The sequence below is a fragment of the Chenopodium quinoa genome, unplaced genomic scaffold (genome assembly GCF_001683475.1).
Source record: "Chenopodium quinoa cultivar QQ74 unplaced genomic scaffold, ASM168347v1, whole genome shotgun sequence".
Lineage (NCBI taxonomy): Eukaryota > Viridiplantae > Streptophyta > Magnoliopsida > Caryophyllales > Amaranthaceae > Chenopodium > Chenopodium quinoa.
Window position 1 is genome coordinate 2,079,862 of NW_018743074.1, and position 26,161 is coordinate 2,106,022.

The following is a 26,161-nucleotide window of genomic DNA, read 5'->3' on the forward strand; positions in this document are numbered from 1 at the left end:
TCTTGGAATTTAGCTCTTTGGGCTTCAGCAGCAGCAGCAGCCTCTGAGAGTTGGACGTCTTTGGCCAGGAGCAACTCTTCAGCAGCCATTCGGCTGGCTTCAAGAGCCTCTAGACGCTGCTGCACTTCATCTTGTGCAGCAGTTCCTTCTTGAATTCGGCTCTCAACGGCAGCCTTGAATTTGGAGACGTCCACTCCCATATGCTCCTGGAGGAATTTTTCCCCTTCCATCAGTGGGGGAAAAACTTCCTTCTCCATAGCATCGCAGAAGGTTTTCAGGGCTTCGGCAGCTTTTTTCCCGTACTCCTCAACCTCCTGCTGCTTCTCTTCAGCTGCTGCTTGCTTCAGCTTAGCAAGCTTAACTTCCTCTTCAGCCACCTTCTTTTCGTGCACAGCAGCGTCTACCCTATCTTGTAGGGTATCTATCAGCTCTACAGTGAGAGTCTGATTGTGCACGAACTGAAAACAGGAAGACAAAAAAAAATAATAAATAAAAAAATATATATATATATATATAAAGAGCTGAATTTCGGAGGAAATGAAGGAAAATTACCTGCATCATCAGCAGTTGGTTAGACCTGGCTGGGTCAGGAACTGATCTGCTGGATTCGCCCATCCCAGCAGTGGCCTTCAGCGACCAGATCCTTGCCCTGTCTACTTCGGACATGCCAGCAAAATTGCCGAAGTAGGCTGCAGCTCCTTCTCGGTTTTGACCCCATATGAGGTCCCAGATGTGATCTGGGATTGGAATTCGGGGGGCCGAGAAACCCATTTCTCCAGAATGCAGAGTCTGGAAAGAAGGGAAGGATGACGATGGAGCTTGATTAGCTTTGGTTGTCTCAGCATCATCCTTCTCAGAGGAGTCAATTACTATGACCTCCTCTTCTTCAGGGGTGAGGACGAAAGCCTCAACCTCTCTTGCGATGTCTGCCGTGAAGCCCTCAGCGCTGGACATCACGGCATCCTTATTTTCGTGCTCATCAGCACTCTTCTTCATTTCTTCTTGGACCCCTCCCTTAGGTTCGGGAGTTCTCTGATCCACCTCCATCTCAGGAGGTGGCGGAGGGGTCTTTTGAGGAGATTGGGGTGTTGGCTGGGGAACCCTCGGCGATCCATTGCCTTCCTCAGGTTCCCTTATTGCGACGCCGATGGTCATCGGCCTCTGCTGAAAGTCATGAGGGCCGATGATGGCCATCCTTCGGCGCCTTTTCAGAAGGGGCTGCTCGTCCATATCTGAGTCTGAAGACTCTTGTATTTGGTCTTCGGGACGAACAGGAGCTTTGCCTTCTCTGTGTCTGTTACTCTCTTCAGACTGTAACAGACAGGGGGGAAGAAGAATGTGAGTAAAAAAAAAAAAAAAAAAAAAAAAAAAAAAAAGTTGTCTGAAAGCTCACCGAGGTTTTCAGCAAAGCCTCGTCTTCTTCAGCTGCTCTAGCTGCAGCTTCGGCTTCAGCAGCTCTGGAGGACCCTTCTCCTCCTTCGCAAGCCTCAAGTACCCGTGCAACCTCTTCGGCTGTGCGGGCAGCTTCAGCTTCTTCGTTCAGCAGCTGAAACCAAGGGTCTCTCTTCTTCCACCAAGGCTTCTGCCTCTGATACAGAGCAACACCCTCAATTTGGAAGTGGGAAGAATCCAGATGAACTTCCCTATGCCTCGGCTCAGTGATAGACGGGGCCCGTTCAGTTACAACTCGCTCTCGGTTAACACCAAGACGAGCGTAGTTAATACCAACGTTGGTCTCGTCCCGCTCTGAAAAAAGGAAAGGGAAAAAGTTTAGCTCAGATATGTCGGCACAGCATAAAAAAAGCAAAGCGAGAGAAGAAAAAGAGGTAGTTAAAAAGCCTCGGCCCCAGCCGAAGAAGCTTACCATCCTTAAACTTTCGGCTGAGGCCAACAGCTGCTAGCATGTTCTCTTGGAAAACGTAATGCGTATCGGGGAGCCAAGTCTCCGGGATATGCTGCATTCGACCACTTCCCCCCGGGTTCGGCAGCTTGCCGAAGATATGTTGCTGATCCAGGTTCGGATCCGCCCCATTATCTGCGGGGGGACCTAGACTTCCCATTTCGGGATCAGGCTCAGCTAAGTACCGGGGAGCGCTGAAGACGCAAGGGTGGCCCGGATCTATGGGTGCCCTAACCCAAATCCATTGACCTCTCCAGTCCTTGTCTGAAGAGTCATTTGGCCACATGGTCAAGTATTGGGGCCGGGACTCAATCCGATACCACCTAGAACCATGGCTTCCGTGCCCACTTTGAATATTTGGCACTAGCCGATGGAGCTTTCTGAAGCAGTGCAGGTTCGACACGTACTTGAAGAACTTGCAGACCCATAAATATGTCATCACCCTTCGGATGCTGGTGGGGGTTAGCTGACATAGGGAAATGTTGTAATGGATCAGCAAGTCTCGGACGAAAACGTCCAAAGGGAACCTCAGCCCATACTGAAGCTGTCTCGTGTACACCCCCACATACCCCGGGGGTGGACGATGGATTCTATCGGATGCTGAGGGCATTCGGCACCAATATCCATCAGCTTCAAAAATGCCGTAATGCAACTCAATTTGCTCGGCAAATCGATATTGATCGGCGTTCTCTACCCACCATGAGTAGGGGCGGTTCTTTATCATGGCCGAAACGACTTCGGCATTCTCCCACTCTGAAAACCCAGGGAGGATATCCCAAAGGACAGCGGGAACTTCATCATCCCGTCCAGAAGCGCTCGGCTCATCCGTTCTTTGAGGAGGAGCCGAGGAAAGGGGAGTCGCCCTAATCCCTTCAGCAGGGTCAGACTCCGGCCTTTGACCATTCCAGGTCCCAATCCTGTTCCTAGGATCGGGAATCGGCCTTGCTCTTCTTGGAGCACGGGCTCTACCTCTAACTCCTCTTGCCATGGATTATTTCGAAGAGAAAAGTCGAAAGAAAAGGGGAAGGAGTTCGAATTCGAAGAAAAATAAACTGAAATCAAAGGAATTTACCTCAATCTGAAGCGAAAGTTGCCGATTTACGAGTTCGTAGTGGCAAGTCTCAGTTTCTAAGCTCAATGCTCGGGGAATTTGCGAAGTTTTGATGCGGGTTCTTGGTTTCTCTCTCGAGGAAGTCTGGGTTCGTGTCGGTGAATAAGTGAGGAGAATGACGCGCCTCTGTTTATATCTTCAGGTACGGGATACGAAGAGTCTGTGCTTTAATTTCTCTTAAATACCCACTAAGTAACCATTAAACACATGTCTTGTGATTAAACTGCCCATTATCCGTCCAACTTCCGCAAATCATTAACCGTTGTTATCTCATTAATTACGGTTTAAATTCAAATTTTTGGATCAATTAAATCATTTACTTCCCTCCTTTTCTGAGTTAAATCAAACCCGACCCGTCATCCTTCCAAATCGGGTCTGGGGGGCAAGTTGTTTGGGTCCAATTTAGTCAGAATTGGGCCTAAGCACTAAATGATCCAATTAAAAGCCCAAGGTCAAGGTTCAACTCTCCAATTGCACAAAAGTCAAAGGTCAGCCCACAAAGTAAGCCAATTGGGCTAAAGCCCAACCTCTCCATGTATGATGAGGTATAAAAGCCATCATATTGACACATTGATAGGGGGACGTTCAGATTCATATGCTCATTCTTGCATTCAGAAATATTCCACAAAAGCCTCAAGCTACAAACTCTCTTGCATGGTGTTTTCCTTTTACACACTGTACTGACTTTAGCATCAGAGGGGCCTTCCTCGGAAACACCCCCGAGGCTAGTTTACGTGTGTTCACTGTGCAGGAAACCTTCGGCCCAACACAACTTGGATCGAATCCAGTCTTCTCCATTTCAGCGGACCTTCGGCAAGGTCCCATTGTTTTCAACCGAAACATTTATTATCGTAGCCGATGCCTTTTCTCATATGATTCAGAGTAGAGTAGCTACGGGGAAAATCCATGGTGTAAAGCCAAGTCGGAGAGGTCCAGAAATCTCTCACCTTCTTTTTGTAGATGACAGTCTTCTATTTACTTGGGCCAACCGTCGGGAATGCTCAAACATTGTTGATATTCTCAACCAGTACGAAGCAGCATCGGGACAAAAAATAAATTTTGAAAAATCGGAAGTGTCTTTCAGTAAGGGGGTCAAGACTGAGCAAAAAGAAGAGATTATGGGGATTTTAAAGATGAAGCAGGTGGAAAGGCATGGTCAGTATCTCGGGATTCCAAACATTGTGGGGAGATCAAAAAGGGGAGTCTTCGAAGCTTTGTTGGATAGGATATGGAAGAAATTGCAAGGCTGGAAGGAAAAGCTACTGTCTCATGGGGGTGTACAAATTTCCTACGGAAGTAATCAGGAAGATTCATGCAGCAATGGCTAATTTTTGGTGGGGGGCAAAGTATTGATCGGAAACGTATACATTGGAAAAGCTGGGATTCAATGTGTACTCTAAATGCCTGGGAGGTATGAGATTTCGTGATTTAACAATTTTTAACGAAGCTCTATTAGGGAGGCAAGCTTGGCGATTAATGACTAATAATACTTCCCTGCTAGGCCGAGTTATGAGGGGTAAGTACTACAAAAACTCGAACTTTATTGGTTCTTCTCTTGGCTATGGAGGGAGCTTCTCGTGGAGAAATGTATGGGGTTCGAAGTCATTAGTAAAAGAAGGAATGCTGTGGAGAGTAGGCAATGGAGACAACATAAATATATGGGAAGATCCTTGGATATGTGATGAGGTGAGCCGGATTGCAACGAGCACTCCCACTGAGGAAATCATGAAGGTGAGTGATCTCATTAACTTTGAGAATATGGCCTGGGACTTTGACAAAATACAAGCAAATTTCAATGAAAGAGATACAAAGGGCATACTTGCAATTCCCCTGAGCACCAGAAATCCTCCTGATCAGTTGACTTGGGCTTTCTCTAAAAGTGGTGAGTACTCTGTCAAGACCTCCTATATGTTGGGGAAGGGATGCAATCTAGATGAGTTCCACCAGGCTTGGGTTGATATTTGGAAGGTACAGGTTATCCCAAAGGCTCGTAATTTTCTGTGGCGCCTATGCACAAACACTATACCTGTACGTAGGCTCCTCAAACATCGACACCTTACTGAAAATGATTGGTGTCCTTGGTGTGAAAATGAGTCAGAAACTTGGCAACATGCGTTCTTTGATTGTGATCGAATTCACAACCTTTGGGACAGATTGGGCTGTGAAGAGATGAAGAAAGATGCTACATCTTTATCCCCCTGTGAACTTATTTAAAGCTGGGGAAAAGTGGCACAGGAAGTTAAGGTTCGTGGAATATACCTGATGTGGGGTATTTGGCAAGACAGAAATAAGAAAATCTTCCAAGGGAAAGATGGCTCCACTAATTTGCTTATGACCCGTGTGCTGAGATGGGCAGAAGAAAGCAAGAAAATGGAAGAAGTTCCAGGCAGGTCTGTTGCGTCAATACCCTGCACAAGTCCAAACAGATGGGTTCCCCCCCCTCTGGTTTCATTAAAATTAACACAGATGCTTCGGTTACCAACGAGGGCTGGGTTGGTATGGGTGTGGTGGCGAGAGATATAGAAGGGTCAGTTTTATTTGCAGCATCCAAAAGAATAAGGGCATGGTGGTCGGTCGAAGTAGCGGAAGCAAAAGCAATAACCTGGGCTCTAAACTTGGGATCAAAATTCGGACACAACAATGCTATTGTAGAAACTGATTGCCAAGTCATTATCACAAAACTCATGAGGGAGGAGAGGCATAACACGGATCTGGACATGGTGTTAAGTGATGCTATGGCTCAAAGTACACGGTATAGTAGCTTACAATGGAGTCATGTGAAGAGGGAAGGAAATACGGTGGCTCATAATCTTGCAAAATTTATCCCCTTTGATCCTGAGCAAATTTGGTTTAATTGTGTTCCCCCTACTGTTTCCCACTATGTAAGGATGGATATTTTTGCTATTTAATTTATTGATTAGCTTTCTTTAAAAAAAAAAAAAATAAATAAAAACAATCATTAGCATTGCTGAAACACTTTAGCTAAATTACAGGAATTAAACATTTATTAACAGTCGCGAGTTTGACGAATGTCACAGCTCACACTCTCTCTCTCTCTCTCTTTTCTTTTTTTTTTTTTTTTTTTTTTTTTTTTTTTTTTTTTTGTCTTAAAAAGTGACAAAAAAAATTAATAAAATAAAATAATAAATGGTTTGTTTTCATCCCAATTTAATTTCTTATAAGAAATATTACTAAATTTGACAAAATAAGTAAAATTAAAAAACAGAATAATGAAAAACAACTGAATTCGGCATATTACTAAATAATATTCTGTAATATTTAATTAAATATTACAGAATCATAAACACGGTATTTGTTTTTCCCTCTAGAAAAAAAAAATTAGGCCTCGTTTGGTTGACATGGAAAATAAATTCCCGTAAAAAGTTGCATTTTATGGGAAATCATTTCCCAAATTCTTTAAGTTGTTTGGTTGTGCAATAGGAAGTTGGAATTCCCATGAACTTTAAATGGCCAAGTGGGGGTTAGGTAATTCACTTCCTACATTTTGTGGGAAGTGTAAATTCCCATGAATTCCAACTTCCTCCATTTTTACCTTTTTATATCAACTAAACAACTACCCAAATTATAAAATCCCATGAATTTTCACTTCCCCCATTTTACTTTGTCAATCAAACAACCCCTTAGTATTTGTAATTTGTCACCGTTTTAAATGATGGAGTAGTTCCTTCAAAATTGCCATTTTGACCATTATTTATTATTATTATTATTATTATTTATATTATTATTATTATTATTATTATTATTATTATTACAAAAACCTACAAAGTCAACCAAATGACAAAAGATTAGTAGGGAGCCGAGATACAATCAGCTGGGCCCCACCTCTCTAATTATAGCAAACCCGATCCTGCTCAAGATGTGAGCAGTTGCACGAGCACCAATATCATGAGTCCTAGCGAACACCTGAGCCCGATTCAACAACGCACCATCCTTCTCTAATTCCCCCAATGAAGAAAAAGGAGAAAGGAAGAAAACCATAGCCAACACGACCAGGAGAAGACCCCGCTTGTCCCGCTTTTGCTGAGCAGCAACGTGCCCCATACTTGTCCCACTTCTGTTGAGCAGCAACCGACACAACACGACCAGGAACGAAGTCAGACAACCCAAATTATGTTAAAGGAGAAGACCCCGTCAAATCAACACACACATCAAGGCTACTGTCCCAAGAATAAAGTAGCACATGTGCAGGTCGAAGAGCCACATCGTTCCCTTTAGTCAATCCAACGTTAACCTCCTTTCTTGCAGAAATCCCAAACCGAATTAGAATTATTATTATCATTATTATTTTTGAAACACTTATTATTATTATTATTATTATTATTATTATTATTATTATTATTATTATTATTATTATTAACTCAAACAGTAGTAAACTAGAGAACAATAAAAATAAAATAATAAAAAGTAAGCAACGGCATGATCGAGGAGTTTCATCTATTTGCTTTCTTAAAATACAAGGATCGCTCGTAAAATTACACCTAAATTCAAATTACAAAGCATCATAATATTGGAATCGCAAATGACCAGACTTCAAATGCTATTAAATGTCCGATTGTACCTCTCATAAATTTTGATTTGAAAATTGATTTTGCGAATGATCGGACTTCATCAAATGCTACTCGTGTCGGATTGTAGCTCCCATAAATTTTGATTTGGGCAAAGTAACTTTAGACAAGCAACCCTCAAAAGCCAAGAATTCCTCTAGTTTCATTGATTTTTCTAATACGTGTAGTGGCGGATCTTGACCAAAAATATTAGAGGACCAAAATTTAAATCTTTTACTTTCCGCTCAAAACTAATTACTATGTCCTGATATGTTATGAGTAAAATAAGTTTATTCTAATAATTACAATAATTTACATGGGGTTAGACCCTAAATGACCACGGTTGAAGGTCCCTCTCTGAATACACATATATGGTATATCAACCCAAAACTTAGTACAAGCCACTCGTATAACTTCTTTGGCTACCTATCCATGCAAGTGATGCAACATCTACTCGTTGCGGTTATCAACCACTCTAGCACTAACATGCTTCACTAGTGTTCACTGCACCCTTTCTTTTCACAAGTACAATCTATTTAGCACCAACCCCACCATACATTATTACTAATGTCGTTATGTACATAGTCAATAAATAATAGTCTCAACACTTTCGATAAATTTCCAAAACCTTGAGCAAATTCATGGTAATTGTAGCCTCTCGGGAGAATCACTGACTAAAGATTACTTACTATGAAACGTATGGAATTGAAAATAAAAAAAACATAGTATATGAGTTGTTAAGCTTACTATATGACTTTCTCATAGTAAGTTCCAGTAAGATTTCTAGACATTTTTTCAAAAGTGAAATTATATAATGTTATGTGAAGGGACAAGTAGTTGAATCCTCCAAACTGTGAATACTTGATGGTGAATATCTTTTTTACCAAAATTCGTATATGACAAATGAAATAAGGGGCTATACTCCGTATTAAGAGACGGTATAACATACATATACAGTCCAAAACAAAGAGTGTTAAATGTACGCGTATAGTACTCTCTCATACTCTCAGTATGTACGTAGAACAGCAATTTTTCTTGACCTTCATTTAATTGCATATATACAAGGCTGCTGAGCTCAATAATATAAGACATCGAAGTTGACCATTATTTAAGTCAACAACCGGAAACTCCTTGATTTGCTACATTATTATAGATAACATTTTTTATATTTTAAATATCTTTCCTGCCTATATATATACATGCATAACCTCTCTATATTCTTCAAGCTTATCAAAATAAAGATAAGCTAATAACTCAAAAATTAACACATAATATAATCTATCACTCCAAAAAAAAAAATGGATTATTATTCAACCTTGTTATTATTATTTTCTTTTGTTTGGGCTTTCTTACATCTTTTCAAACATTTTAATTCCTCAAAACTCACTTCTAGTAACAATTCAAGGCTTCCTCCAGGGCCTAAATCTGTACCAATTCTAGGTAACTTGCCTCATCTAGGCGATTCGCCTCATCGTTACTTAGCTAACCTAGCTAAAATGTATGGCCCCTTGATCTCGGTTAAATTTGGTAGTATCACAACTATTGTTGTATCCTCGTCTACAGTAGCCAAAGAAATGTTCCAAAAACATGACCTAACACTTTCTACTAGGCATGTTTCTGCCGCGGTACGTTCTAATGGGCACGACAAGTTTTCCGTTGCATGGCTACCCGTGTGTGCAAAATGGCGAACCCTAAGGAAAATCTCCGCCGTTCAATTGTTCTCCACGCAAAGGCTTGACGCGAGCCAAGCCCTTAGACAAGAAAAAGTGGCTAAACTTATGGAGTATGTTAAGGAATGTAGTAAGTCGGGGGAGGCTATTGATGTTGGTGGAGTTGCATTTACAACTTCGCTAAACTTGTTGTCTAACACGTTCTTTTCGTTCGATTTGGCTAGTTATAACTCTAGTGATACAGGGGAGTTTAAGGAGCTAGTTTGGAAGATTATGGAGGAGATTGGAAAGCCTAATTTGGTTGATTGTTTTCCCATGTTAAGATTCTTGAGTGTGTTTAGTGTTAATTGCAATTTAATGGGGTATGGTAATAAACTAAATGAGGTTTTTGTGGATATTATAAACAAGAGGTTGGAAAGTTTTGCTGTCAGTGGAAATAATGATGGTGGTGATGTGTTGGATACACTTATTAAGATCATGAAGGAGAATGAATCTGAGTTGAGTCTTGATGATATTAAGCATCTTCTCATGGTAAGTGAATTTTAAATTTATTTTTTATAAGTTAATTATCTTGCTTAATTATAAACTTTTTTTTCTAATTAGTTGATAAAAAAAAAAAAACTTAATTTTTCTGATTATAATTAAGAAAAATATTTACTCCCTTTGTTTTTAAAAGTTCTTTCAGTTTTAAATTAATTTTTTAATGAGACAATCACCGTCTAAACAGAAATATCTCGATCCTTTAATCTACTTATAATATAGTTTGTTGCTTCAAGAGAATAATAAAAGGTAAACAATAGTATAAAACATACATCATCAAATAAGTACATAGTCAAATATTAAGTGGCTGTTGCATATTCTCAGGTGGTCCTATTGTGATAGTCATTGGCTCATGGCCTCATAATCGGTCAACTAACTCGGATGTTAGTACATTCGGTTCTTTTTGTGCATGGTTAAATTAGTTTAATTAGAGTGTACTATTAGTAGCGCGTGTTAGTCTTAAAGTAGTCGGTAGCCATAAATAAAGTTTTAATGTTAACTAATTATGATAATATTATATGTGATATAGGATTTCTTTACCGCGGGAACAGATACTACCTCAAGTACGTTAGAATGGACAATGACTGAACTCCTCCATAGCCCGGAAAAAATGGCAAAGGCTCAAGCTGAATTGAAACAAGTTTTAGGAGAGAATAGGATTGTTGGAGAATCTGACATTTCAAAGCTTCCTTACTTACAAGCGATAGTGAAAGAGACTTTAAGGATGCACCCACCAACCGTGTTTTTACTTCCACGTAAGGCGACTAATGATGTTGAACTGTATGGTTATGTTGTGCCTAAAAATGCGCAAGTATTTGTTAACCTTTGGGCTATTTCACGAGATCCCAATCACTGGGTAAATCCGGATTTGTTTTCACCTGAGAGGTTTTTGGAGCGCGAAATTGATATGAAGGGACAAGATTTTGGACTTATTCCATTTGGAGCTGGAAGAAGAATATGTCCTGGAGATACATTGGCATTTCGAATGCTGAATCTTATGTTGGGAAATCTTCTTCACGGTTTTAATTGGAAAGTTGGAGATGGGCTCAAGCCAGAAAATTTAGATATGACCGATAAATTTGGAATTACTATACAAAAAACTATACCTCTTCGTGCCATTCCACTCTCCAAGTAAATTAAAAGAAGAAAAAAAATTAGGAAAGACGTGGAACATAGGCTAAATGAAATAAAAGGGTTGGTTCAATTGATTACTTTTTATCTACCTAGATTGATTCCCATAATGGGGAGTCATGTTACACAACTTCCTTACAGTTTTATGTTGAAAAATGTTCTCTTGGATTCCTAGTTATGTTAGAAGTTGTAACCTTATAAATGATAAATGCAGAATACTTCTTTAAGTTTTAGAAAACTTTGGAGTAAAATTTGAATTTCATATCATATTTCTTGTAATTGTATATATTCATATTCGCTGTAACTCCCATTGTGGTTTATATGTTCGCTAATTATGTGTACATCAACATCTATATAACCTAATAGAACTATTCAACTAAAATAAATTTGTAATCCTTGCATTCAGAATTGTTTTGGCACTCGTTAAATAGCCAAACAATGAATCTTCATAGTGGTAGAGGACAGAGGTGGGCCGTTAAATGCGAGTGGCAGCAAAGACTAAGATGGCGGCTAGGTAACACGCACGAGGAATAGAAGTTATAGTACGAGTGTATTTTGCAAACATTACATCAGAATGTTAGAGACTGCCTAGTGTAACTGTTTTGCAATAGTTTGAAATGTATCTTGCATGGTTGCATGTACTATGTCAGGTGATCCGATCCCGTTCATATTAGTTGCAACTTTGATATATTTTATATCTTACAAATAATACCCCAAAGTTACAACTAATATGAAACGGAGGTTGTATATTTGCTCAATCGTGTTATATGTCAAATTGTAATTGTCGTCATCCATGAAATTATACATTAATAAAGTACAAAGTATATTAAACTAAAAACAGCTTTTAAAAATTAATTAATCCTTTAATCCTACGTGTTAGATGATGATCCGATCGAAAATTTAAACAAACTATAATTGCATATATAAACAATCCACAGCATTTTATTAGAAATTGTACGAGTAATATTATGTGTACTTCCCTCAATTCTCCTCACTTTTCCTTTTGGCTTAGCTTCTAACAAGCAACTCATCAATCATCAAAAAAGTATATTTTGGGTGGGTGCAACATACTTAATTGCCTCATATTAGGGACTACACGAGTATAGCACTGAGATAAAGCCCATACATAAATAATACAACCCATTTCTATAGATTTTATAATAGTTGGAAAGGTAAGAAAAAGGCCCAATAAAGCAACAAAAATTAGTGGCAATCTGTTCAGTATATAAAGTGTATTAAGTGAGTATGTAGAGTGTGGACTACAAAAAGAAATACTATAATATACGGTTGGTTTTAGCTATTTTAAATTAGCTAATCGCTTCCACTAGATAAAGGAGAATTTATTTTACTTTACTTTCATGTTATCTGAACATTCCAAAGAATAAATTAAAAAGAACGGATTATTTGCACACTTTGCGTAATTATAACAAAACTCGCCTTAAAAGAGGATAGATGATACTAAGAAGAGTAGCCTACTAATCTTATATTTATTAGCGATTAGGTAGATGCTGGAAATTTGACTTTCCATTAGTAGTTAAGCGGTGGAAAATTAATTTGTATCGTTTTCAATTTGAAATCATATAGCTCGATTAGGGAGAATAATATTACGTTAAGGTTTCAAATCAAGACAAATTACTCTCTATTAGCTACTACGATACACCTTACATGTATATTTATATGGAATAATTCGGATTCGTATTATAAGAGTAAAAATAAAAGTTGATCATATATAAGCCTAATTTTGACACTCTTGCATATAATTTATTAATAACGACTAGTATATGCTCGAGTTTCTAAACACCACATTATATATGAGTAAAATTATTGATCAGATGATACCCGACCTCCTTATCAATCCAACACATGATCCCAGGCTAGCTAATTCTAACAACCTTGGTGTTTTACATATCTTAATAAAAAAATAATACTGTAATAATAAAGAGTAAATTACAATTTTTCAACAATATTTTCCCAATTCTTTTCTCTTGGTTTACCAAGTTACAGGGCTGATAAATCCGATGACAAAGACAACTAAGTTAACCATTTTGATGTTCAAACCAAGTGCCTTATTATAATTGTCTAATCCATGTAAATATAATTAATTGATTAAAGAAAATGATAGTGTATATACATCCGTTTTCAATAATAAAGTCATAGAAGTTGACTATCTTGATTTAATTTCAAACCAAGATCAAATCCAAGAGCCTTCCTAATTACTATAGTTGTATAATCTATATGTAGATTAGCTAATTGCTTAACTAAGTAATACTCAGCTACTCACTAATTATATAAAGTCGTGCATCACAATTGTCGATCATACACATTAATTAAGCCATACATACCAACAATAATTAAAGCCAATGGATTATTACTACACAATTTTGTTGATTGTACTTCCTTTTCTTTGGGTTTTATTGTATGTTTTCAACCTCAATTCAACTCCCACCACAAATAAAAATGCTAGGATTCCTCCAGGGCCTAAACCTGTACCAATCTTAGGGAATTTGCCACATCTGGGAGATTTACCTCATCATACGTTGGCTAATCTAGCCAAAACATACGGCCCCTTAATCCCTTTATCTACAGGCAATAGTGAAAGAGACATTAAGGATGCACCCACCGACTGTATTTCTGCTACCACGTAAAGCAAGCAATGATGTTGAATTATATGGTTACATTGTGCCTAAAAATGCACAAGTATTCGTTAACCTTTTGGCTATTTCACGAGATCCCAACCATTGGAAAAATCCAGATATGTTTTTACCTGAGAGATTTTTAGAGCACGAAATTGATCTGAAAGGACAAGATTTTGGACTTGTACCTTTTGGAACAGGAAGAAGGGCATGTCCTGGTGATACATTAGCACTTCGAATGTTGAATCTTATGTTGGGGAGTCTTCTTCAAGGTTTTAATTGGAAAATTGGAGATGGTTTAAAGCCAGAAGATTTGGATATGAATGATAAGTTTGGGATTACTATACAAAAAGCTATACCTCTCCGTGTTATTCCAATCTCGAAATAATGATGGTGAAGTTTAAAGAGAAGCAACAAAAGAATAGGTTATTTCAAATAAGGAGAGTTGGTTCATTTCCTACTTGATTGTATCTAGATTTCATCATAGGATTTGTGTTTCAATTTTCAAATATGAATTTCAATAAAATTTAAACAGATAAAACATATATGAAGTACAAAGGTTCATTTGTATACATACATTTGCAAATAAAAATTTCTAAAATTTTGCATGTTTGAATAATACAGAATAACTTAGAAGCTTGCCTCCTAAAAAAAATTAATTTCGAAAGCTTACATTATAAATATGAAAGTATAACACAAACATCAAGTGTAATTCATAAATGCTTAGGAGAATCTAAATCTCCTTTTTTGTTTATCATTAACATTTATGTGCAGTTTAATTATCCCACCTTTATTTTTGTTTTGTTGAGCATGCAAATGCTGAAACACAGCTCATCAATCATAAAAAAATGTTTCACCTTTTTTGGTGGGCTGCAGCCTGCACGAGTGTAGCACTAAAAACAACCCAAATTAAATATCAACAGCCCAAGTTTAATAATGCAGCCCACTGATAATATTATGATGAAAAGACAAAGGGTCCGTTTGGTAGGGTGTAAAACATTTTCAATGTAAAATGGTTTTTCATGAAAATCATTTTACAATGGAAAACTCATTTTCAAAAAAGTTTTCCGTTGTTTGGTTGAATGGAAAATGATTTTCCATTTTAAGCATTTTCTATTGTTTGGTTGAACTGAAAATTCAATTGTGAGGGAAAATGTTTTCCCTCCACTTGTGATGGAAAATGTTTTCCCTCCACTTGTGATGGAAAATGTTTTCCTTCTAAATTGGGGGGAAAATGTTTTCAATAAGGTGGAAAATGATTTTCCACCCCAAGTTTTACATTTTAATGTTTTACACCAAACCTAACAATGTAAAATGGGAAAACATTTTTCAATGAAAATGTTTTAGGCCCTACCAAATGGAGCCAAGGTAGAAAATGATTTTCCACCCCAAGTTTTACTTTTAATGTTTTACACCAAACCAAATAATGTAAAATGGGAAAACACTTTTCAGTGAAAATGTTTTACGCCCTACCAAACGGAGCCAAAAAGATTAATTCCAAATGGGCCCAAAGACCAGTCAATAAGGTGGTGGACTTGCCTTTTGTGTACTTTAACAAAGATAAATAACTCCATGTTTCGGTCTACACGACAATTAAAAGAACTCTAGTGAGTAGTGACCCAACCCAAATCCAAAAAAAAGAACTATAGGCTAACATAATAATATCTCAAAACTTGTGAAAATATGATAAAAACCCCTCGAGGTAAGGGCATTGTTACATGAGATAAATGTGATACGTTCATAAAAGTATGTTTGACCACATAAAATTATTTTTAATTAGATAAAAGCCCGTGCGATGTACGGTTTTTTTCATACATAAATCTCAAGAAAAGATATTTTCCTATATACTCTAAGTTTATATATATATAATTATTTGATTTATTTTAGTATTTAATAATTTTAAAAGAAAAAAACACATAATAATTTAATTAAAGTGTTATTGCCTATTACAAAAGTATTTTTTTTAATGTAATTTATTATGCGACTTTATTTATTGTTGTTTTGTATTTTATTCGTTGTTGTTAGTTATATGACAACTAAATTTAATAATATGAATAAATTGTAAATATGATATCTTTCAAAAAAAAATTGTAAATATGATATTTTATTGATTACATATTAGGTTAAAATTGAAAAACTATTTTTTTTTTGTTGAATAATTTAAATCCTAAATCATTATTAGTTGTTTTTTAAAAAAAATAGAAATATTAAAAAATAATAAAAAAGTGTATACTATTTATCTTATAAAATAAATCAATATATTTACCAGGAAGTAAAAATTGTGGTGAAATTGATCTAAAAATTGTAATTGTACAAAATCAAATCTATGCATTAGAATATTTTCATCGTCCCTAATCGCCCGAACAATAGTATTTTGGAAAATTGAATCACTATTTTGTTGTCACTGAAAATGCGTGCAATATTGATTCTTATTTGTAACGAATGAAAAGTATTTAATTGAGTAAACTTTTCTTTCAGCTAATTTTGGACGAATTGTACAAAGTTAGCTTTAATTTAGGTATGAACGTAATCAAAATTAAGTTAATTTGATGACTTGATTAAGCTACCTAAATCACAAAAAATTTGTTCTAATCATAAAATTAATTAATATAAACTACAAAGGTTTATAAAAAAATTTAATAAATGTAAACAATTTAAAAAGATATAATACCTTCTCATCCAATAGGACCATCAGGCGAGAAACTCGTACTTTGATTTTCCAATCATTTTTGCTCGAATCTAATTCGCTGATTAAATCACATCTGCGTGTAAAAACAAAATCCAGTAAACAAAACATAAACATATAATCATTAAGTATTCCAATTAAACACCATGTAAGAAATAATCACAAATATACATTTAAACATGGATTTTAAAAATTAAGCTAAGAATTACTCAGCCATTGATGACTAAAACTGACACAAAATTCGCTTGATTTGGTTTTGTATTGATATGAAATTTTGTTGGTGTTGTAGGATGCGTCAATTTATAATGGTATGCATCAAAAATTTTAATTTATTTATTATTAAGGAATAATTTTTATTTCTTATCACAAACACTATCAAGATTTATCTTAGATATATAAATCCTATATCTAAATATGATTTTTTAAAAATAATTTTTAGTTTTTTAAATAAATTAAATCGTAATAAATCACTATTCGTTGTTTTAAATACGTGGCAAAATTCTTAAATCTCATTCGTCACTTTTTCTTAGGTGGCGAGTGAATTTATTAATTCTAAAATAAAATACAAATCTAATTTTTGATTGGTCGAGATAATACCTTTGCTTATGTGGCACGTCGAATGCTCTCCAAAAATGCCTACTTTATTTTTATATATTAGAATTTTTTTTTTTTTTTGCAAACTATAAATTTTTTTTTTTTTTTGGGTAAGATGAAACCCTTTACGGACAATTCGGCTTGGGTTTACGGGGTAGATAATTCGGGGGAAGGTAAGAGAATCTCATCCCCAAATTGTCACTAATGGGGATTGAATATTCAACTTTATAGTTAGAAAGTGTTCACCTTTCTACTAGATTAAACTTAGCTTGATATTTTATGTTATTTAAATTGGTAAAAGGAAAAAATTCAAGTTTAATCGCAAAAAACAACACATTTTGTGTGCGGCTGGTGATCGCTTATAAAAGAACAAATGTTAACCCAATATCTTGGTGTATCGGGGTTGAATAACCTAGAGAAGCAACATAATCTGCTGCTCAATTTCCTTCACGATAAATATGATGGGAGTGAAAGGTTGAAAAAGACTCCAAAATTTTCTTGATATCGTTCATAAGCAAATGTAGCTTCCAAGGACACTTGAAATGACCTTGCAAAATATTGATTACCATTAGATTATCACCTTCGATAAATATATGGGAAATATTGTGAGCCCTAGCTAGCAATAATCCGTTACGAAGAGCAATGACTATCGCTAAAAAGGCAGGACAGGAGCCTAAATTATAAGTACGACTAGGAATGTGATTGTCAAGATCATCTCTTAGAACCACACCAGCCATAGACAAATTATTAGGAGCAGAGCCATCAAAGTTGAGTTTACAGAACCTAACAGGGGGAGGAGACCAACTAACAAAAGAAGGGACAGGGTGGGGAGCGAGGAGGGCAAGGGATTGATGATTGAAGATCATCCAAACTAGAACGGGCCTGTCATTCCTGAAATAGAGAAAAGGTACGGAAAAAACGTTTTTAATATTAGGTATTGAAGTTTTAAAAATAACAGCATTACGACATTTCCATACACTACACGAAAAAAGGAAATTGGCAACGGTTCAAACCCCCCCAAAGGCAACGGTTTTGAACCGTTGAGTATTTAAGGGTTGCCAAATCCCAAATAAATTGGCAACGGTTCAAAACCGTTGCCAACTCAACCAATTGGCAACGGTTAACCGTTGCCATTAACCATGCCTCCTTTTTTTTTGTTTTTAAAAGTAATTGGCAACTGTTAACCGTTGCCAATTGCTTGAGTTGGCAACGGTTAACCGTTGCCAAAGCCAATGGCGTGCTTTTTTTTTTTAAACATTGGCAACGGTTAACCGTTGCCAATGACCTGTATTGGTTTTTTTTTTTGGCTGCACTAATATTGACCTGTTTTTTGTTTTTTTTTTGGCTGCATTAATATTGACCTGTTTTTTTTTTTTTTTTGCTGCAATATTAATAATAATAATAATAATAATAATAATTATTATTATTATTATATTAATAATAATAATAATAATAATTATTAATATTATAATAGTAATAATAATAATAATACTTATTATAATTATATATGATAATAGTAACAATAATTAGTAACATTAATAACAAAACATAAATAATTAATAATAACAATCGCAAGAGATGATATAAATTAGAAAAATGTTTCATGTATAGTACATAATTAATAAGCTAAGCCTAGGATTGATGAAGAGATGATATAGTACAAAAATGTATGACGATATTTACAAATTAAATGTGATGTAGGTCGCCAACATCTCCCGAATTACATGGAGTTCCTCGCTCGTGTATGGAAGTCCCGTTTGCCCCTTGCAAAACTTAGAATACACAAAACGTGAGTTAGTAGAAGTGAAATAATAATAATTGGGGTTAGTTATAGGTGACTAATGCTTGAGATTACAAGAAAAGAGCAAGTAAGAGGTTTTGGGACGCAACTTCAACCAAAATGGCTCAAGTAAGGCCATTTTGGCTACTAGGATGCCTATTTTCTATATTTCTTGTCTATTGAACTCATAACTAGCTAAAACATGTCATTATCACTTAGTTATAGGTGACTAATGCTTGAGATTACAAGAAAAGAGCAAGTAAGTGGTTTTGGGATGCAATTTCAACCAAAATGGCTCAAGTAAGGCCATTTTGGCTACTAGGATGCCTATTTTCTATATTTCTTGTCTATTGAACTCATAACTAGTTAAAACATGTCATTATCACTTAGTTATAGGTGACTAATGCTTGAGATTACAAGAAAAGAGCAAGTAAGAGGTTATGGGACGCAATTTCAACCAAAATGGCTCAAGTAAGGCATTTTGGCTACTAGGATGCCTATTTTCTACAATTCATGTCTATTGAACTCATAACTAGTTAAAACATGTCATTATCACTTAGTTATAGGTGACTAATGCTTGATATTACAAGAAAAGAGCAAGTAAGTGGTTTTGGGACGCAATTTCAAGCAAAATGGCTCAAGTAAGGCCATTTTGGCTACTAGGATGCCTATATTCTATATTTCTTGTCTATTGAACTCATAACTAGTTAAAACATGTCATTATCACTTAGTTAAATGTGACTAATGCTTGAGATTACATGAAAATAGCAAGTAAGTGGTTTTGGGACGCAATTTCAACCAAAATGGCATACCTCTTCAAGCTGACGTGTGTCTGTACAATGACTCATCACTATGTCATACATGAATCTCATCACGTATAGGCCAAAGTCAACTCTGTTTTCCTGTTGTGCGCACTAGCATGAGGAACAAAGCACATGAATCAAAATGCATAGCAAATAAGCAACATCTTAAGCATTGTAAAGTAAGAAAATCACAACATCATGGGTGAATTACCTTGGGTGCTTTCCATGTAGGACCTCGAGGAGATCGAGGATTTATCTTCTTCATGGTAATACAAAAAATCAAAGTAATAAGTTCAAATTTGACTAGTATAATCAATACATATGAGTTAAGATATGAAAAATGAATAATCAGAAGAGGCGCTTTCTTACTTGAGGCGCTTACTTTTGTAGTATGGACCTCACGAGGCGCTTTCTTACTTGAGGCAACCGAGCAGAATCAAAGTAGAAGATTGTGTTACTGGAAACACAAATCACAAGTAGGGTCCAATGATAACTACACACGAGACAAACAAATCAATAGTTAGCCTATTACAACAAATAAACTGGGAAAACAAACGAACTTGACTAGCATAATCAGACGTACTCCTCATAGTATGGGACGAATATGAACTTGTCTCCCGCACTCACTGATTGCCTGATACCCCGTTCAGCATAGTACAACACGTCAGCGGAGTTGCCTAAGATTCTAGCAGTGGACATCTGCTCAGGGCACAACCACCCAACTTGACAAGGAGATTCAAGCTCCCATATTTGCTCTTGGAGTGCTCTGCATGCATGATATCACAACGTTAATCGAAAACCAAACGACAAACACCACTAAACTGAATAATATAAATTGAGTATCAGTTGAATTACCTCATGGATATTTGAATGAGGGAAATATTAAGCATTGCACCACTTAGAAATTCCTTCACATCTTCTTTGAATAGCCATGTCGTTGCATCATCATCGTAGTGGAACATTTCCTTAGGAAGTTGGATTTGGATGGGGTTGTCATTAGGCAACACGCAAACACGGTTGTGCAAATAAGCTAACTCCTGAGATAGCGATTGAAGCACCGTGTCTTCAACTAATGGAGTAGCTTGCGTAGCTGAACATCGTGAAGGGCTCTTCATCGACGCTTTTCCACTCACCGAGCCATGTTCACTCCTGTTCTTTGGCCCCTCCACCCTCTTCTTTGGAGTTTGGCTTTTCTTCGATGGCTAATAAGACAAATCATATAAATAGTTAGAAAAGATTTCCATCCAACTCTTGGGAAGAAAAGATTAAATCGTGAAATCTAAATCTTAATTACCTGGTTCATCAACCGTATCCAAGCAGTTGGCCATTGCACAAAACTACCTTTTGCTGCCCAGAGTGTAGTGAACTCATCCTCCTCCACGGGCACAGGTATTAAGATCTCCTCGAACCCGAGAACCACATAATGGATCCCGACAGAATAATGCTTGGGCATAAGAGGTCGAAGATGGATTGTGCCTTGTTCGGCCGGTTGTGCACTACCATAGGCAACAACTTTCAAAGGTCCATCATATGATTCCCCCGGGAGAAGAAGTTCACAACGGGTCTCTTCCTGCACCAATTAGGAACATACTTCATTTAAATATTCATAACTAAGCATATTAGGTGTAATATAGGAGTTAAATCAAGAATTGAGCAAAAAACATGGAAAATAGGCAAGTTAGAACTCATTTAGGCCATTTCGAGCCGAAAACACTCTAAATGAACCTAGAACTTGTGAAATTGCTTTTTTTAGGTTGTTTCAAGCCACAAATATTCATAACTAAACATATTAGGTGTAATATAGGAGTTAAATCAAGAATTGAGCAAAAAACATGGAAAATGGGCAAGTTACAACTCATTTAGGCCATTTCGAGCCGAAAACACTCTAAATGAACCAAAAACTTGTGAAATTGCTTTTTTTAGGTTGTTTCAAGCCAAAAATATTCATAACTAAGCATATTAGGTGTAATATAGGAGTTAAATCAAGAATTGAGCAAAAAACATGGAAAATGGGCAAGTTAGAACTCATTTAGGCCATTTCGAGCCGAAAACACTCTAAATGAACCTAGAACTTGTGAAATTGCTTTTTTTAGGTTGTTTCAAGCCACAAATATTCATAACTAAGCATATTAGGTGTAATATAGGAGTTAAATCAAGAATTGAGCAAAAAAACATGGAAAATGGGCAAGTTAGAACTCATTTTGGCCATTTCGAGCCGAAAACACTCTAAATGAACCTAAAACTTGTGAAATTGCTTTTTTTAGGTTGTTTCAAGCCATAAATATTCATAACTTAGTATCTTAGGCGCAAAAAAAAAGAAAAAAAAAACCAAAACAAGTGCAAAAAAAAAAACCGGAAACCGGGCGGGAAGGGCAGCGTGTGCACAACGAGGAGGCCGCACAGCTGCTGCAGTGCTGCACACTGCACAGCAGCCTCCTCGCTGTGCTGCAGCCTCCTCGAGAAGAAAGAGAAGGAGGAGGAGGAGGAGAAGGAGAAGGAGAAGGAGGAGGAGGAGAAGGAGGAGAAGGAGAAGGAGAAGAAAGAGAAGGAGAAGGAGAAGGAGAAGGAGGAGAAGGAGAAGGAGAAGAAAGAGAAGGAGAAGGGAGAGAAGGAGAAGGAGAAGAAAGAGAAGGAGAAGGAGAAGAAAGAGAAGGAGGAGGAGGAGGAGGAGGAGGAGGAGAAGGAGAAGGAGAAGAAAAAGAAGGAGGAGGAGAAGGAGAAGGAGGAGGAGAATGAGGAGAAGGAGAAGCAGACAACAACAACACATCACATCAACAAATTAAAGCAACACAAACTACTCGACACAGCGAAGAAACACCATTTCACAGCCAACTTAACCATTTCACAACTCAATCCAAAAACCAATATCATTATCCAAACAAGTAAGTAAAAAATCACCTGTAGAATAGGAAAGTCTTGAGGTGTCAGAGTATCAAGCCCCCTTGAGTTCGCATGTGATGGAGTACCAATCTGCAATAGTGTATTGATAGTAAAACACTAATTAGAACCGTACCCACGTAACTCAACATATCAAAACTTATAGAGTTAAATTCTAATCACGTACCTCCTCGCATGCATTTATCTCCTGTTCTCCTTCTCTTCGTGGGTGGCTACTTGAGTCGGCCAGTGTTGTCGAGGAAAAGGGCAAGGTCGGCAAATTCATTTTCTTCGCCCATGCATTGAACTCTTCGCGCATCTCATTGCGCACTTGTTCTTTAATTGATGCCACTGTGGCATCGAAGTTCTGTGGCGAGTTCACACTTGCTCGGGATCTTCCAGATTTGGTATATTCGGGACCCATTACCTTCTCCCATCCTAGAAAGCTCCCCCCAGCACCTAATACCCGTCCCGGATGGTAGGGCTTTCCTATAGCCAAGGTGAAGGGGTCCTTCTCTACCGTCGGGACGAGCTTGCCTTCAACAAGCTCTCCAGTGTACTCAAGCTGTAGCAAAAACAAAATGGCAACATGAAGTAAGTGTTTATATAAAGTGATATACATGCAAATGAATAATGTAGTTCACTAGTTCATAGTTGCTTACTAGCTTATCTGTCATTTCTTTGGTTTCCGGAGCCTTGATGGACCATTTTCCGGTGTTCTTGTCTCGCGAATGCATAGAGCAAAAGAAATCCCCAGCATGACTCACCAAAGTACTGGTCGTGGAGTCAGACGACGCTGTGGAGGACCCTAGAAGCGCAGTGGGGTACACTCCTTCACTCACCCACGTATCCCTCCATTCATCATACGTCATTGCTCCCATATGATGGTGGTATTGCTTTTGCAATGCATTCCTAGAATTCTGCTCCCTCATTTCCTACATAAAAAGATATATATGTTAGTTTCATTACTTATAAAAAAGACGATAAATTACGACACAATTTTCATCAGAGTTCTTTAAACTTACAATTTCTTCTTTTTTACATTTTTGATGAACGAAAGCCTCCCAATCATCCTTCGATATGCTAGGCCATATTTGCCAAGGGAGTTTCTCTTCATCGATGACATCATCATCACTGCCACCTCCTTTCTTGTTCTTTGGTTTCCTCACAAGTTTCTTTGTGATAAACCGACGAACTAAGTTACACTTGAAGCTTCTGAATCTTGCCGCAAGTAAGGATTCAAACACCCTTAGCTTGGCGTACTCATTTGGAATGTTAAATAGACTCTGCAAGCACAAATAACAAACATTATTAGTTTGCCAATAACATAACAATAAATTGAAATTGTTTATAAATAATCACATCAAATCAAACTTACCCTGGTATCATTCCAAAACGTGTCAATCAAGCCTGTAGGTACGTCGCTCATACGAAGCGTAATGGGGATTTTGCGCGCACAAATCCCAACTTGACCAGCATACTGACGACGCCATTTACCTGAGGGTTGCCCTACCCTGTCATACTCCAAGACCATAGGACCGACAGGTTTCTTGAAAGCTGTCGTCGGCCCCCTCTGCTTTTTCTTCACTGGTGCCTGCACCCCCCCTCCACTTTGATCCTCACGAAACGGCTCCATCATGTCATTATCGATTGGAGGCGCTTGCTCAGCTGCAATTTCAAAGTCATCTATCATTCTCTCCAATACATCTTGCGCCTGATCTTCTGGCTCACCCAAATCAGTTTCCTTGTTCACATCATACGGCTGGTCCCCATCATTAGATGAATCATCTGAGTTAGATTCAACATCCTCAACTCGAACACGGAATCGATCGTCCGCCATTAGATGTTAAAACCTGTCATTACAAACATAACACGTTATTAGCTGCTGAATTGAAAGGTAAACTTATAATCATATATAAATTGCTAAATTATAATACAAATAAACATAGAAAATATACAAATAAACATTAATTGCTAAATGGGCAAGTAATTCAACAATTTCATTCATTTTCACCTAAAAATGTGATTTTTTAATTCTTTCTACGCCTGCAATTCAAACTAACAGAAAATATACAGTACCTCAATCTAATATTCCTTCATCGTGGTCTGATCTCATGTAATTGGCATGGTCGTCTATCTCATCTGGCACAGCAGGTCTAGGAACAGTGAAAGGTGCCGAGTCATCAAAGGCATCATATTCTTCCTCATCCTCGACATCTCCAACACCAAGGATTCTTCTTTTTCCGGCTAGCACAATAGTCCATTTTGAGTCGACAGGGTCAGATACGTAAAACACCTGCTTAGCTTGAGATGCAAGGATGAATGGTTCCGCACTATCATTCAGGTTGCCAAGATCTACAAGAGTAAAGTCATCAAATTTGACGTTACGCCTGATATTATCAACCCACTTACACCGGAAAAGAGCAATCGTGAAGTCACAATAATCAAGCTCCCATATTTCTTGAATTCGACCATAGTATGACAGCTCTGGATCAACGGGTGATTTATCCTTAGCACTTGCAAACTCCCTTGACGATGCCACAACCGTTACACCACTGTTTAGGGTCGAGGACGATTTCAAATCTTGACGCTCAATCCAAAATGTGTACCCATTTATGTCATATCCCTCAAATGAGCGAACATCATCCCTAGGACCATAAGCAAGCCACCTTACTGTAGTTGTGACACTCTCATCCATTCCACCCATCACTCGATCACGAAACCAAGTCACGAACTTCTTATTGTGCAACTGTATTAGTGCCCTTTCACCTTTAGACGGAAACTCATCACGCAAACTAGCCATGTGCTCGTCTAAATATGGGTGAACATCTGCAACATGGTGACATTCGTTTCGACCCGATTGTGCCATGACCATCAAGTCTACCTTCATGTCGAGAAGTAGGAATACCAATAGGTTCAACAACGGCTATATAGTCGGCCACAAAATTACCAATCTCCTCGGCAACGGTCCCTTGAATCATACTTCCTTCCGGGTGAGCCCGATTCCTAACTTTATCTTGCAATGTACCCATGTGTCTTTCAAAAGGATAGCACCACCTCAAGAACACTGGACCGCACAACTTAATCTCACGCACCAAATGAAGAATCAAATGCACCATTATGTCGAAAAACGAGGGCGAGAAGTACATCTCAAATTTGCACAAAGTCACAACCACATCCGCCTGTAAAGCATCAAGGGTACAAGGATCAAGCACTTTGCTACATATTGTATTGAAAAACGAACAGAGGCTTGTAATAGCTTCCCTCATGTGCTTTGGCAAAATACCACGTATTGCAATTGGTAGAAAAACTTGCATCAGAACATGACAATCATGGGATTTCATACTTGTCAGCTTCAATTCTCCATTTAAGGATACAAATCTTTTCATGTTAGATGCGTACCCTTATGGAACCTTAATGCCATACAGACATTCACAAAACCTCCGTTTTTCTACCCTTGACAATGTGTAGCAAGCCGGAGGTAAATAGGTCTTCCCCTCTTTGGCTTTTCCCTCATTTTTCTTCTTCGACCCATCCGCGGCCTTTCCCTTTCCCTTGCTCTTCCCCTTTCCCTTTTTCGAACCCATTTCTTTTTCCTTTTCCTGTTCCTTTCCCTTACTAACCCTTTGCTGAACCCACAATTCTGGACGCACCCCCATCTTTTCCAAATCTAAACGTGCACCCTTTCCGTCCTTTGTCTTGTGTTGAATATTCATCAGCGTTCCCACAAGAGCGTCACACACATTCTTCTTTATATGCATTACATCAAGACAGTGCCTAACGTCATGTTCTTTCCAGTACGGGAGCAACCAAAAGATTGATTCTTTTTTAAAGAGAGCAACTGATTCCGCTGCTTTTTCAGATTTCCCAA

General features: G+C 37.6%; 5 protein-coding genes across 5 annotated transcripts; 3 read left to right on the top strand and 2 right to left on the bottom strand.

Moving 5' to 3' along the window:
• Positions 1-5,359: 5,359 nt before the first annotated feature.
• Positions 5,360-5,920, top strand: LOC110731501. Its single transcript, XM_021911352.1, has one exon. It carries the CDS (start codon positions 5,360-5,362, stop codon positions 5,918-5,920), a length of 561 nt encoding a protein of 186 aa, XP_021767044.1.
• Positions 5,921-8,813: 2,893 nt separating this feature from the next.
• On the top strand, positions 8,814-11,184 carry LOC110731693 (cytochrome P450 76AD1-like). Its single transcript, XM_021911571.1, has 2 exons — positions 8,814-9,777; positions 10,316-11,184. The coding sequence occupies exons 1-2, from the start codon at positions 8,875-8,877 to the stop codon at positions 10,919-10,921; spliced, it is 1,509 nt and encodes a 502-aa protein (XP_021767263.1). The 5' UTR covers positions 8,814-8,874; the 3' UTR covers positions 10,922-11,184.
• Positions 11,185-13,241: 2,057 nt separating this feature from the next.
• LOC110731694 (cytochrome P450 76AD1-like) lies at positions 13,242-14,066 on the top strand. The gene has a single exon (XM_021911573.1). The coding sequence runs from the start codon at positions 13,528-13,530 to the stop codon at positions 13,936-13,938; it is 411 nt and encodes a 136-aa protein (XP_021767265.1). The 5' UTR covers positions 13,242-13,527; the 3' UTR covers positions 13,939-14,066.
• A 3,201-nt stretch (positions 14,067-17,267) lies between these two features.
• On the bottom strand, positions 17,268-17,799 carry LOC110731502. The gene is made up of 2 exons (XM_021911353.1): positions 17,795-17,799; positions 17,268-17,721 (listed from the first exon to the last, which is right to left on the bottom strand). The coding sequence occupies exons 1-2, from the start codon at positions 17,797-17,799 to the stop codon at positions 17,268-17,270; spliced, it is 459 nt and encodes a 152-aa protein (XP_021767045.1).
• Positions 17,800-23,631: 5,832 nt separating this feature from the next.
• On the bottom strand, positions 23,632-24,426 carry LOC110731463. Its single transcript, XM_021911316.1, has 2 exons — positions 24,370-24,426; positions 23,632-24,143 (listed from the first exon to the last, which is right to left on the bottom strand). The coding sequence occupies exon 2, from the start codon at positions 24,128-24,130 to the stop codon at positions 23,654-23,656; it is 477 nt and encodes a 158-aa protein (XP_021767008.1). The 5' UTR covers positions 24,131-24,143; positions 24,370-24,426; the 3' UTR covers positions 23,632-23,653.
• Between the last annotated feature and the right edge of the window lie 1,735 nt (positions 24,427-26,161).

Coding starts and splice junctions, on each gene's coding strand:
- LOC110731501 (XM_021911352.1), top strand. CDS start 5,360: ATGGGCAGAAGAAAGCAAGAAAATGGAAGAAGTTCCAGGCAGGTCTGT.
- LOC110731693 (XM_021911571.1), top strand. CDS start 8,875: ATGGATTATTATTCAACCTTGTTATTATTATTTTCTTTTGTTTGGGCT. Junction 9,778..10,315: donor ATATTAAGCATCTTCTCATG/GTAAGTGAATTT, acceptor TATGTGATATAG/GATTTCTTTACCGCGGGAAC.
- LOC110731694 (XM_021911573.1), top strand. CDS start 13,528: ATGCACCCACCGACTGTATTTCTGCTACCACGTAAAGCAAGCAATGAT.
- LOC110731463 (XM_021911316.1), bottom strand. CDS start 24,130: ATGGCGGACGATCGATTCCGTGTTCGAGTTGAGGATGTTGAATCTAAC.